The sequence below is a fragment of the Callithrix jacchus genome, chromosome 8 (assembly GCF_049354715.1).
Source record: "Callithrix jacchus isolate 240 chromosome 8, calJac240_pri, whole genome shotgun sequence".
Taxonomy (NCBI): Eukaryota; Metazoa; Chordata; class Mammalia; order Primates; family Cebidae; genus Callithrix; species Callithrix jacchus.
Window position 1 is genome coordinate 84,721,372 of NC_133509.1, and position 14,314 is coordinate 84,735,685.

At 43.6% G+C, this 14,314-nt stretch overlaps 1 protein-coding gene and 1 pseudogene across 3 annotated transcripts in view; one reads left to right on the forward strand and one right to left on the reverse strand.

Moving 5' to 3' along the window:
• Positions 1-14,314, reverse strand: part of SOS2 (SOS Ras/Rho guanine nucleotide exchange factor 2) — a 130,436-nt gene that overhangs the window by 90,718 nt on the left and 25,404 nt on the right. For all 3 annotated transcript variants that reach the window (XR_013521197.1, XM_035260451.3, XM_035260450.3), the window contains exon 2: positions 1,534-1,659. Coding sequence is in view for 2 of the 3 variants with exons in the window: in XM_035260451.3 (XP_035116342.1) it covers positions 1,534-1,659 (126 nt within the window). In the remaining variant the exon portion in view is untranslated. The remainder of the gene's footprint in view (positions 1-1,533; positions 1,660-14,314) is intronic.
• On the forward strand, positions 11,808-13,381 carry LOC100410488 (DNA polymerase delta subunit 2 pseudogene; annotated as a pseudogene).

Genomic DNA, 14,314 nt, shown 5'->3' on the forward strand with positions numbered 1-14,314 from the left:
AAAAATTTAAATGTAGCTGGGAATGGTGGTACACACCTGTAGTTCCAGCCACTCAGGAGGCAGAGGAGGGAGGATCACCTGAGCCCAGGAGGTTGAGGCTGCAGTGAGCCATGATGTGATTGTGCCCCTGTCCTCCAGTTTGGGTGACAGAGTGAGACCCTATCTCCAAAAATAAAAAAAGAAATAAAAGAAAAAGTTCTAGCTGCTCTATGTTCTCACCAACATTTGGTGTAATTGGTCTTTAATTTTATCCTTTTCAGTGGGTGTGAAATAGTATCTCATCATGGTTTTAATTTGTATTTCCCTGATCACACATAAGCCTCAGCGCCTTTTCACGTGCTCACTGGATATTAGTATATCTTCTTTTACTTCTTTTACACTGAGTCTGTTCAAGACTTTTTTGGGAGAGAAAGGTGCCTTTTTAATCAATGATTTGCAAGAGTTTTTAATATATTTTGGATTCAAGCTCTATGTTTTCCACTAGACTGTGACTACATCTTTTTAATTTCTCATCAGTTTTATTCTTTGTTTTGTTTTGTTTTTGTTGAGCCAGAGTTTCCTTCTCTCACACAGTGGTATGAACATAGCTCTACAGCCTTGATTTCCTGGGCTCAAGCAATCCTCAGTCTCATCCTCCAAGTAGCTAGGACTATAGGCACATGCCATGAGGCCTGCCTAATTTTTAAATTTTTTTGTAGAGACAGGGTCTCCCTATATTGATCAGGCTGGTGTCAAACTCCTGAGCTCAAGCAATCCTCCCACCTCAGCCACCCAAAATACTGGAATTACAGGTGTGAGCCACCACATCTGGCCTTATTCTTTAATACAAAGTCCTATGTTTTGAGTCCTCTCTAAAAAATATGTGCCCAGGCCGAGCACAGTGGCTCACGCCTATAATCCCAGCACTTTGGGTGTCCAAAGCAGGTAGATCATGAGGTGAGGAGTTCGAGATCAGTCTGCTCAACATGGTGAAACCCTGTCTCTACTAAAAATACGAAAATTAGCTAGGCATGGTGGTGGGTGCCTGCAATCTCAGCTACTTGGGAAGCTGAAGGAGGAGAAAGGAGAATCACTTGAACCCAGGAGGTGGAGGTTGCAATGAGCCGAGATTGCGCCACCGCACTCTAGCCTGGGTGACAGAACAAGACTCGGCCTCAAAAAAACTTCTGGTTAGGCACCAGAAGTGCCTAACCCTAGGAGGCTATGAAGATATTTTCCAGAATTTTCTTCTAGAAACCTTGTAGTTTAGCTGCTATGTCTAAGACTATGATCCATTTTGAATGAATTTTTGTCTATGGCATGAGATAGGTTTCAAGGTTTTTTTCCCTCATAAATGTATCCAGTTGTTCTAAGACTTTTTTTCTGGAAAACTTTCTTTTCCTCAATGAATTGCCTTGATGTTTTTGTCAAAAATGAGCTGACCATATATATTATACATAATTTCAGTGGTTTTAGCTTCCACAATAATTTAGAATGATACAAAAATTAATTCATACAGCGGTTGACTTTTCGAAATAATAAAATAATTTTTACCTCCACATCTTGAACAGTCCTTGGCTGGGCCATGCATAATTTATTAAGCAGCTGAAAAATCAGCTCTTCAATATAATAGAGAGACTCTTCATTAGCTGAGAGATTGGGATGCACTTGTTCCTGAACCTTAAAAAAAAAGTTATCAGTTAAAGTACTGGCAAAATAATATGAATTGAACAAAAGTCAGAGAATCTTACATATAATTAATATTTTACCATAATGGTTACTCAAAACAGACATAAAACACAAAATGAAGAAAAAAATATTTTTTGGTCTGTAAACTTTTCTTAACCCATAGAGCAGTAATTCTTACACATTTTTGGGCCCTTTGAAAAAGCTATGGAAAGCCATTGAACCCTCTCTTCCCTATCATCATAAAGCATATACACATAAAATATTCTATATAATTTCAGAGGAATTGTGGATACCCTGAAGTCAATAAACCTACTTGAAGTCTATGCAGTAGGTCATGAATCCCAGTTAATAAAGGTACCTCTGAAAAACCATACTCCTTTACAAACTATAGTGTGCTCTGTGAAATAGGTGCTACTCAGCTTTTATAATAGCATTGCCATCACCAGCTATGCTGGGCCCCCCTCATATCCACTTTTTTTTTTTTTTAGACAGAGTTTCGCTCTTGTTACCCAGGCCGGAGTGCAATGGCGCGATCTCGGCTCACCGTAACCTCCGCCTCCTGGGTTCAGGCAATTCTCCTGCCTCAGCCTCCTGAGTAGCTGGGATTACAGGCACGCACCACCGTGCCCAGCTAATTTTTTGTATTTTTAGTAGAGACAGGGTTTCACCATGTTGACCAGGATGGTCTCGATCTCTTGACCTCGTGATCCACCTGCCTCAGTCTCCCAAAGTGCTGGGATTACAGGCATGAGCCACCGCACCCAGCATATCCGCTTTTTTTTAAGCAGTTGTATCCTTCTAGGAATAGCCATTTTTGTTTCTAAATTTTCTGTCCTAAAAAATAATCCAGCCTGACTGGATATAAGAAATACAGTAAATAATAGTGCCTAGCATACAGTAGGTGTCTTGTAAATATTTGTTGAAAGAAATAACAAAAAGTATTGCTTTCTTTTCTTTTCCTTATTTTTATTTATTTATTTTTTTTTAGAGATGGAGTTTCACTCTTGTTGCCCAGGCTGGAGTGCAATGGCACAATCTCGGCTCACCACAACCTCTGCCTTCCAGGTTCAAGCGATTCTCCTGCCTCAGCCTTCCAAGTAGCCAGGATTACAGGCATGCACCACCATGCCAGCTAATTTTGTATTATCAGTAGAGATGGTGTTTCTCCATGTTGGTCAGACTGGTCTCGAACTCCCGACCTCAGGTGATTCACCCACCTCAGCCTCCCAAAGTGCTGGGATTACAGGCGTGAGCCACCACACCCAGCCTTCTTTTCTCTTTTTGAGACAGGGTCTCACTCTGTCACTAGGCTCACTGAAACTCAATCTCCTTGGATTCAAGCAACCCTCCCACCTTAGTCTCCCAAATCGCTGGGCCTAAAGGCGTGAGCCACCACGGCCTGGCTAATCTTTAAAATTTTTTTTTGTAGAGATGAAGTCTTACCATGTTGCCAGGCTGGTCTCCAATTCCTGGGCTCAAGTGATCCTCCCACCTCAGCCACCCGAAGTGCTGGCATTATATGCATAAACCACTACACCCAGCCTGCTTTAACTTTTTTTTTTTTTTTCCCCTGAGACAGAGTCTCACTCTGTTGCCCGGGCTGGAGTTCAGTGGTGCAATCTCAGCTCACTACAACCTCCACCTCCCAGGTTCAAGTAATTCTCCCACCTGAGCCTCCCAAGTAGCTGGGACTGCAGGTGCACGCCACCACGCCCAGCTAAATTTTTTGTATTTTTAGAAGAGATGGGGTTTCACCGTGTTGCCCAGGTTGGTCTCAGGCAATCCGCCTACCTCGGCCTCCCAAACTGGTAGAATTACAGGTGTGAGCCACCACACACCAGCCCTGCTTTAACTTTTCATGCCATGATATCAGGAGGATATCAGAAGCACTAACACAAAAAGTAATAGGTAACCTGAATACCCTCATAGTTAGACAAAAGTAATTTAAAACCCTCCTCGCAAAGAAAGCAGCACTGAAGTTAATGATTTAATCTGATGTCTCAAAATTTACCTACGAAATTGGCCTACGACTTAGACTTTGACACTTCCTAAGGGATCCATGCCTGTGAGAGTTAAAAAAAATTAGCATAGGAACAGTTGCTAATGCCTGTAATCCCAGCACTCTGGGAGGCCAAGGCGGGTGGATCACCTGAGGTCAGAAGTTTGAGACCAGCCTGGCCAACATGGTGAAACTAAACATACAAAATTAGCCAGGTGTGATTGATGGTGCATGCCTGTAATCCCAGTTACTTGGGAGGCTGAGGCAGAATTGCTTGAACCTGAGAGGCGGAGTTTGCAGTGAGCAGAGATCCCACCACTGCACTCCAGCCTGGGCAACACGGCAAGACTTTGTCTCAAAAACAAATTAAAAAACAAAAGGGAGGGCGTCAAGACGGCCGTGAGAAGACAACACCGGAATGCAGCTCCCAGCGAATGAGATGCAGAGGGCTAGAGGACTCCAGGATTCAAAACGAGGTGCCAGGTTCATTTCGGTGGGACTGACAGGGCACTGAAAATAGCCCAGGGAAGAAGCGGCAGGGCGAGAGCCACCCAGGGGGTCAAATCAAGATAGGGGGCACGTCCCCACCTGAAATGTGCAGCCAGCTCGGAGGGTCGGGGGACTTCACCCGCTCGGGGCTCCGATTCAGATCCTGTGCTTACCTCATCCCTCATACAACCCACGGTCTATGAGAGCCCTGCCAGACCGTGGGGCGCCATGGGCTGTCAATTCAAATCTAAGCAGCAGCTCCCGCCAGGCCCGGCAAGTTGTGGCAGGGACCTGGACGGAAGTTTGGACTAACGCCAGCGGGACGGACAGTCCCACAGACAGAGGCAGAGTTTCTTGAAAGCAGGGAAACAGACCATAAGGCCTGGCAGGCCCCACCTCCACAGAACTCAAACTGAAGCCCTCACCAGAGAACTTGGCAGCAAATACACCACTTTGACACCAACCAGGAAGATCGAGCTCTAGGACAGATGCCAGTGGGAAGGCGGGGCCAATCCCACCTGCAAACAAACTCCAGGGAAGGACCACCCACCCAACAACGTGACTGAACTCAAGAGAGCCCAGCACCGCCTTCTACAGGCCAAAAAAGATACAGCTCCAGAAAAAACGTCACTCAGAGACTCCTGAAATCACCAGATCAAAGGGACATAAATCCACCAAGATGGGGAGAAAAACGCGCAAAAAGGATGAAACCATCAAAGAACAGAACACCTCTTCTCCTCCCAGGGATCAAAAAAGGACAAAATGAATTTAATGAAATGACAGAAGGATTCAGAAGGTGGGTAATAAACTTCTCTGAGTTAAAAGACAATGTTCTAACCCAATGCAAAGAAACTAAGAACCTTGAAAAAAGGTTAGACGAAATGCTAACTAGAATAACCAGTTTAGAGAAGAACATAAATGACTTGATGGAGCTGAAAAACACAGCACAAGAACTTTGCGAGACATACACAAGTTTCAATAGCCAAATTGATCAAGCAGAAGAAAGGATATCAGAGATTGAAGATCAAATCAATGAAATAAAACAAGAAGGCAAGATTAGGCTGGGCACGGTGGCTCAAGTCTGTAATCCCAGCACTTTGGGAGGCCGAGGCGGGTGGATCACAAGGTCAAGAGTTCGAGACCATCCTGACCAACGTGGTGAAACCCCGTCTCTACTAAAAATACAAAAATTAGCTGGGCGTGGTGGTGTGCGCCTGTAGTCCCAGCTACTCGGGAGGCTGAGGCAGGAGAATCACTTGAACCCAGGAGGCAGAGGTTGCAGTGAGCCGAGATTGTGCCACTGCACTCCAGCCTGGCGCCTGGTGACAAAGTGAGACTCTGTCTCAAAAAAAAAAAAAGGCAAGATTAGAGAAAAAAGAGTGAAAAAAAATGAACAAAGCCTCCAAGAACCATGGGACTACGTGAAAAGACCTAATGTACGCTTGATCAGCGTACCTGAATGTGACGGGGAGAATGAATCCAAGTTGAAAAACACTCTTCAAGATACTATCCAAGAGAACATTCCCAACCTAACAAGGCAGGTCAACATTCAAATCCAGGAAATACACAGAATACCATAAAGATATTCCTTAAGAAGAGCAACCCCAAGGCACATAACTGTCAGATTCACCAGGGCTGAAATGAAGAAAAAAATCCAAATGGCACCCAGGTCAAGTCACCCAAAAAGGAAAGACCATCAGACTCACAGTGGATCTCGTGGCAGAAACCCTACAAGCTAGAACGGAGTGGGTGCCAATATTCAACATCCTTAAAGAAAAGAACTTTCAACCCAGAATTTCATATCTATTCAAACTAAGCTGCATAAGTGAAGGAGAAATAAAATCCTTTACAAACAAGCAATTGATGTGAGATTTCGTCACTACAACACCTGCCTTAAAAGAGCTACTGAAGGAAGTACTAAACAGGGAACAGAACAACCAGTACCAGCCACTGCAAAAATGTGCCAAATGGTAAAGAACAACGATGCAATGAAGAAGCCGTGTCAACTACAGGCAAAAAGCCAGCCAGTAACAAAATGGCAGGATCAAATTCAAACATAACAATATCAACATTGAATACAAATGGCCTAAATGCCCCAATCAAAAGACACAGACTGGCAAACTGGATAAAAAGTCAAGACCCATTGGTGTGTTGTATTCAGGAGACCCATCTCACATGCAAAGACTCTCACAGACTCAAAATAAAGGGATGGAAGAAGATTTACCAAGCAAATGGACAGCAAAAAAAAGCAGGGGTAGCAATGCTAGTCTCTGATAAAATGGACTTCAAACCAAAAAGATCAAAAGAGACAAAGAAGGGCATTACATAATGGCAAAAGGATCAATGCAACAAGAAGAGCTAACTATCCTAAATATATATGCACCCAATGCAGGAGCACCCAGATACATAAAGCAAGTTCTTAATAATCTACAAAGAGACTTAGAATCCTGCACAGTAATAGTGGGAGACTTTAACACTCCACTGACAATCTTGGACAGATCAACGAGACAGAAAGTCAACAAGGATATCCAGGACTTGAAAGCAGATTTGGACCAAGCAAACCTAATAGATGTTTGTTTACAGGACACTCCACCCCAAATCCACAGAACACACATTCTTCTCAGCACCATATTGTGCTTACTCCAAAACCGAACACATAATTGGAAGTAAATCACTCCTCAGCAAATACAAAAGAACGGAAATCATAACAAACCACAGCGCAATCAAATTAGAACTCAGGATTAAGAAAAGCACTCAAAACTGCACAATCACATGGAAACTGAACAACTTGCTCCTGAATGATGAATGGATAAACAATGAAATGAAGGCATAAATAAAAATGTTCTTAGAAACCAAGGAGAATGAAGACACAATATACCAGATCCTATGGGACATATTTAAAGCAGTGTCTAGAGGGAAATTTATAGCAATAAATGCCCACATGAGAAACAAGGAAAGATCTAAAATTGATACCCTATCATCCATATTGAAAGAGCTAGAGGAGCAAGATCAAAAAAACTCAAAAGTAATCAGAAAACAAGAAATAACTAAGATCAGAGCAGAACTGAAGGAGAAAGAGACACAAAAAACCCTTCAAAAAATCAATAAATTGGCCGGGCGCGGTGGCTCAAGCCCGTAGTCCCTGCACTTTGGGAGGCCAAGGCAGGTGGATCACGAGGTCAAGAGATCGAGACCATCCTGGTTAACATGGTGAAACCCCGTCTCTACTAATAATACAAAAAATTAGCTGGGCATGGTGGCACATGCCTGTAATCCCAGCTACTCAGGAGGCTGAGGGAGGAGAATTTCCTGAACCCAGGAGGCAGAGGTTGCAGTGAGCTGAGATTGCGCCATTGCCCTCCAGCCTGGGTAACAAGAGCGAAAGTCCATCTCCAAAAAAAAAAAAAAAATCAATAAATCCAGGAGCTGGTTTTTTGAAAAGATCAACAAAACAGACAGCTAGCTAGACTAATAGAAAGAGAGAAGAATCAAATAGATGCAATAAAAAACGACACAGGGGAGATCACCACCGATTCCTTGGAAGTACAAACTACCATCAGAGATTACTACAAATAACTCTATACACATAAACCAGTAAATGTGGAAAAAATGGATAAATTCCTGGACACTCGCACACTCCCAAGACTAAGCCAAGAAGAAGTTGAAACCCTGAATAGACCAATAACAAGGGCTAAAGTCGAGGCAGCAATTAATAGCTTACCAACCAAAAAAAGTCCAGGTCCAGACAGGTTCAGAGCCGAATTCTACCAGACATACAAAGAGGAGCTGGTACCATTCCTGTTGAAACTATTCCAAACAATACGAAAAGAGGGAATCCTCCCTACCTCTTTCTATGAGACCAACATCATCCTGATACCAAAATCTGGCAGAGACACAATTAAAAAAGAAAACTACAGGCCAATATCCATGATGAACACTGATGCAAAAATCTTCAATAAAATACTGGTAAACCAAATCCAACAGCACATCAAAAAGCTTATCCACCACAATCAAGTAGGCTTCATCCCGGGGATGCAAGGCTGGTTTAACATATGCAAACCTATAAATGTAATTCACCACATAAACAGAACCAAAGACAAAAACCACATGATCTCTCAATAGATGCAGAGAAGGCCTTCAACAAAATTCAACAGCCCTTTATGCTAAAAACTCTTGATAAACTAGGTATCAATGGAACGTATCTCAAAACAATAAAAGCTATTTACGAGAAACCCACAGCCAATATCATACCGAATGGGCAAAAACTAGAAGTATTCCCTTTAAAAACTGGCACTAGACAAGGATGCGCTCTCTCACCACTCCTATTCAATATAGTATTGGAAGTTCTAGCCAGAACAATTAGGCACGAAAAAGAAATAAAGTGTATTCAGTTAGGAAAAGAAGTCAAATTGTCCCTATTTGCAGACAACGTGATCGTATATTTAGAAGATCCCAACGTCTCAGCCCAAAACATCCTCAAGTCGATAAGCAACTTCAGCAAAGTCTGATGATACAAAATCAATGTGCAGAAATCACAAGCATTCCTATATGCCAATAACACACAAACAAAGTGCCAAATCATGAGCGAACTCCCATTTACAATTACTACAAAGAGAATAAAATACCTGGGAATACAACTAACAACGGATGTAAAAGATCTCTTCAAGGAGAACTACAAACCACTGATAAAGGAAATAAAAGAGGACACAAATAGATGGAAAAACATTCTATGCTCATAGTTAGGAAGAATCAATATTGTGAAAATGGCCACACTGCCCAAAGTAATTTATAGATTCAATGCTATCCCCACCAAGCTACCACTGATCTTCTTCACCGATCTGGAAAAAAAACACTTTAAACTTCATATGGAACCAAAAGAGAGCCCACACAGCCAAGACAATTCTAAGCAAAAAGAACAAAGCTGGAGGCATCATGCTATCTGACTTCAAACTAAACTGCAAGGCTACAGTAATCAAAACAACATGTTACTGGTACCAAAACAGAGATACAGACCAATGGAACAGAACAGAGGCCTTGGAAGCAACGCCACACATCTACAACCATCTGATCTTTGACAAACCAGACAAAAACAAGCAATGGGGAAAGGATTCCCTGTTTAATAAATGGTATTGGGAAAACTGGCTAGTCATATGCAGGAGCTGAAACTGGACCCTTCCTTACACCTCATACAAAAATTAACTCCAGATGAATTAAAAATTCAAACATAACAACTAACACCATAAAAACCCTAGAAAAAAACCTAGGCAGCAACATTGAGGACATGGGCACAGTCAAGGACTTCATGACTAAGACGTCATTCTCAGCAAACTAACACAGGAACAGAAAACCAAACATCACATGTTCTCACTCATAAGTGGGTGTTGAACACATGGACACAGGGAGTGGAACATCACACACCAGGGCCTGGTGGGTTGGGGCTGGGGGAGAATAGCAGGGGGTGGGAGGATTGGGGAGGGATAGCATTAGGAGAAATACCTAATGTAGAAGACAGGGCAATGGATGCAGCAAACCACCACCAAGGCACGTGTGTATACCTATGTAACAAACCTGCACAATCTGCACATGTACCCCAGAACTTAAAGTAAAATAAATAAATAAATTCTTATAGAGTTAAAAAAAAAAAAAAACACACCACAAGCAAGGGCAACAAAAGCCAAAATAGACAAATGGGATCTAATTAAACTTAAGAGCTTCTGCACAGCAAAAGAAACAATCATTAGCGGAAACTGGCAACCAATAGAATGGGAAAAAATTTTTGCAATCTCCCCATCTGACAAAGGGCTAATATCCAGAATCTACAAAGAACTAAAGCAGATTTACAAGAAAAAACAAACCCATTCAAAAGTGGGCAAAGGATATGAAGAGACACCTTTCAAAAGACAACAAATATGCAGCCAACAAACATATGAAAAAATGCTTCTCATCATTGGTCATTAGAGAAATGCAAATCAAAACCACACTGAGATACCATCTCACGCCAGTTAGAATGGCGATCATTAAAAACTTTGGAGACAATAGGTGCTGGAGAGGATGTGGAGAAAAAGGAACACTTTACACTGTTGGTGGGAGTGTAAATTAGGTCAACCATTATGGAAGACGGTGTGGCAATTCCTCAAGGATCTAGAAATAGAAATTCCATTTGACCCAGCAATCCTATTACTGGGTATATATCCAGAGGGTTATAAATCGTTTTATTATAAAGACACATGCACACGTATGTTCGTTGTGGCACTGTTTACGATAGCAAAGACCTGGAACCAACCCAAATGCCCATCGATAACAGACTAGACAAAAAAAATGTGGCACATATACACCATGGAATACTATGCAGCCATAAAAAGTGACACATTCATGTCCTTTGTAGAGACCTGGATGAATCTAGAAACCATCATTCTCAACAAACTGACACAAGAGCAGAAAACCAAACACTGCATGTTTTCACTCATAGGCGGGTAATGAACAATGAGAACACTTGGGCACAGGTAAGGGAACAACACTCACAGGGATAGGTGGGGGAGTGGAGGGGAGAGAAGGGGAGGGACAGCGAGGGAGGGTGGGATATCACAGGAGAAATGCCTGATGTAGGCAACGGGGTGGGGGGTGGGGGATGAAGACAGCAAACCACCATGGCATATATGTACCTATGCAACAATCCTGCAGAATGCAGGATGTGCACATGTACCCTAGAGCCCAAAAAAAAAAACAAAATTAGCATGAGATTGTACATTATAGCTTCATATTTTATGTCAATAAATTGAATTTATAGTACAATTTCCTTCTTCTATTCTTAATATTAGTTAGTTGTGTGTTCTTTTTTTTCTTGATCAGCATCTCAGAGGTTTAGCAATGTTATTAATCTTTAAAAAAGAACCAACTCTGGGCTTTTATGGGCCTACTTGAGTTTGTTTTATATGTCATTTATTTTTGCTTCATCTTCATTATTTCTTCTGTGGAAAATGGCACATCCTGCATCCTGCAGGATTGTTGCATAGGTACATATATGCCATGGAATTTATGCCATCAGCTCTTCTGGTTCTCGGGCCTTTAGACAAAGACTAGAATCATACCATTGGCTTTTCTGGGTCTGCAGCTTGCCAAATGCTGATCTTGGACTTCTCAGCCATGACAATCTCATGAACTAATTTCCTTACAATAAATGTCATGTGTATGTGTGCATATGTGTGTGTATGTATGTGCTATTGGTTGTTTCTCTGGAGAATCCAGACTAATGCACCTATGCAGGACTAAAATATTGTACAGATAAATCATCTGAATTCATAAAAAATAAACTTTTCTTTCTATGTACCAGCAACAAAGCTAGCAAACAAAATTTTTAGGCCAGGTGCGGTGGCTCACTCCTGTAATCCCAGCACTTTGGGAAGCTGAGGCAGGAGGATCACTTGAACCCAGGAGTTCAAGACCAGTCTAGGCAACATGATAAAACCCCACCTCTACCAAAAATTAGCCAAGTATGGTGGCACGCACCTATAGTCCCAGCTATATGCGAGGCTGATACAGGAGGTCAAGCCTGTAGTGAGCCATGACTGTGCCACTGCATTCCAGCCTGGGTGAGAGTGAGACCTTGTCTCAAAAGAAAAAAAAACAATTCAGATTGACGGGATGTGGCGCACCACGCGTGACCCTCCTTGGCCTGGGTGAAAGCTGTGTGGACCAAGCAAGCCAGGAATATGGCCATGTTTTCTGAGCAGGCTGCCCAGAGGGCCAACACTCTGCTGTCCCCACCATCAGCCAACAATGCCACCTTTGCTCGGGTGTCAGTGGCAACCTACACCAACTCCTCGCAACCCTTCCAGCTAGAAGAGCACAGCTTTAACCGGCAGTATGCCCACATTCATGCCACCTGCCTCATCTAAATGAGACCCTTCCTGGAGAACCGGGCCCAGCAGCGCTGGGGCAGTGGAGTGGGAGTGAAGAAACTGTGTGAGCTGCAGCCTGGGAGAAGTGCTGTGTGGTGGGCACTTTGTTCAAAGCCATGCCGCTCCATCCTGCGGGAGATCAGCGAGGAGCACAACCTGCTACCCCAGCCTCCTTGGAGCAAATACATCCACCCAGATGACAAGCTGGTTTTGGAAGATGAACTGCAGTATATCAAACTAAAAGGCACTATTGATGTGTCAAAGTTGGTTATAGGGGCTGTCCTGGCTGTGTTTGGCTGCGTGAGAGACGACAGGAAGTTTCTGGTTGAGGACCATTGCTTTGCTGACCTCGCTCCCCAGAAGCCCACAACCCCTCTTGACACAGATAGGTTTGTGCTGCTGGTGTCCGGCCTGGGCTTGGGTGGAGGTGGAGGTGAGAGACTGCTGGGCACCCAGCTGCTGGTGGACGTGGTGACGGGGCAGTCTGGGGATGAAGGGGAGCAGTGCAGTGCTGCCCACGTCTCCCGGGTCATCCTTGCTGGCAACCTTCTCAGCCACAGCACCCAGAGCAGAGATTCCATCAACAAGGCCAAGTACCTCACCAAGAAAACCCAGGCAGCCAGCGTGGAAGCTGTGAAGATGCTGGATGAGATCCTCCTGCAGCTAAGCGCCTCAATGCCCGTGGATGTGATGCCTCGGCGAGTCTGATCCCACGAACTACACGCTCCCGCAGCAGCCCCTCCACCCCTGCATGTTCCCGCTGGCCATTGCCTACTCCACACTCCAGCTGGTCACCAACCCCTACCAGGCCACCATTGACGGGGTCAGATTCCTGGTGACTTTGGGACAGAATGTGAGTGACATTTTCTGATACAGCAGCATGGAGGATCACTTAGAGATCCTGGAGTAGACCCTCCGGGTCCGTCACATCAGCCCCACAGCCCCTGACACGCTAGGTTGTTACCCATTCTACAAAACCGACCCATTCATCTTCGCAGAGTGACCACAGGTCTACTTTTGTGGCAGCACCCCCAGCTTTGGCTCCAAAATCATCCGAGGTCCTGAGGACCAGAGAGTGCTGTTGGTGACCGTCCCTGACTTCAGTGCCACGCAGACCGCCTGCCTCGTGAACCTGTGCAGCCTGGCCTGCCAGCCCATCAGCTTCTCAGGCTTCGGGGCAAAGGATGGTGACCTGGGAGGCCTGGGGCTGAGCCCCTGACTCAAAAAAGTGGTTTTGACCAGAAAGGCCCAGATGGAGGCTGTTCATTCCCCACAGTGTCGGCATTGTAAATAAAGCCTGAGCACTTGCTGGAAAAAAAAAAAAAATCCAAATAGCATTTACAATATAATTTAAAATATCGTGTACTTTTGAGTACACGGTAAGGTTCACATGACCCCTAAGGAGAAAACTAGACTTTAAGGAAAACTAAAGATCTAAATAAATGAAAGATGATACCATATTGGTCAACTGTCAGACTTAATATTAATATTGTATATATATGAATTCTCTCAAAATTGATCCATGCAGTTAACAAAATCACAATCAAAACCAAGCAGGTTATTTTGCTAAAAATGTCAAGATAATTTCGGAAAGTATATAAAAATGCAAAAGGCTAAGAACATCAGTCATATATTCTTTTGTTTTGTTTTAATTATTGACAACAAAATCATATACTTGTAAGGAAGTACAAGAATTTGTTACAATGGGCCGGGCGCGGTGGCTCAAGCCTGTCATCCCAGCACTTTGGGAGGCCGAGGCAGGTGGATCACGAGGTCAACAGATCGAGACCATCCTGGTCAATATGGTGAAACCCCGTCTCTACTAAAAATTACAAAAAATTAGCTGGGCACGGTGGCGCATGCCTGTAATCCCAGCTACTCAGGAGGCTGAGGCAGGAGAATTGCCTGAACCCAGGGGGCAGAGGTTGCGGTGGGCCAAGATCGCGCCATTGCACTCCAGCCTGGATAACAAGAGCAAAACTCCATCTCAAAAAAAAAAGAATTTGTTACAATGGTTGTCAGGATTTATTACAAAGCTATTGTAATGCAGAATGTGACAATGGCATAAGGATAGAGAAGGAAATCAATGGGACATAACAGAGTCCACAAACATGCCCACATACATATATAGACTCTTATTTACAAAGATGGTGTTGCAGAGTATGAGGTGGGACAGAGAGTTGCAGGAAGGCAGAGAAGTACATGAAGAGTGTTGAACCACTACAGACAAATAAAATCAACTCCTGCTTCGTACTTTGCC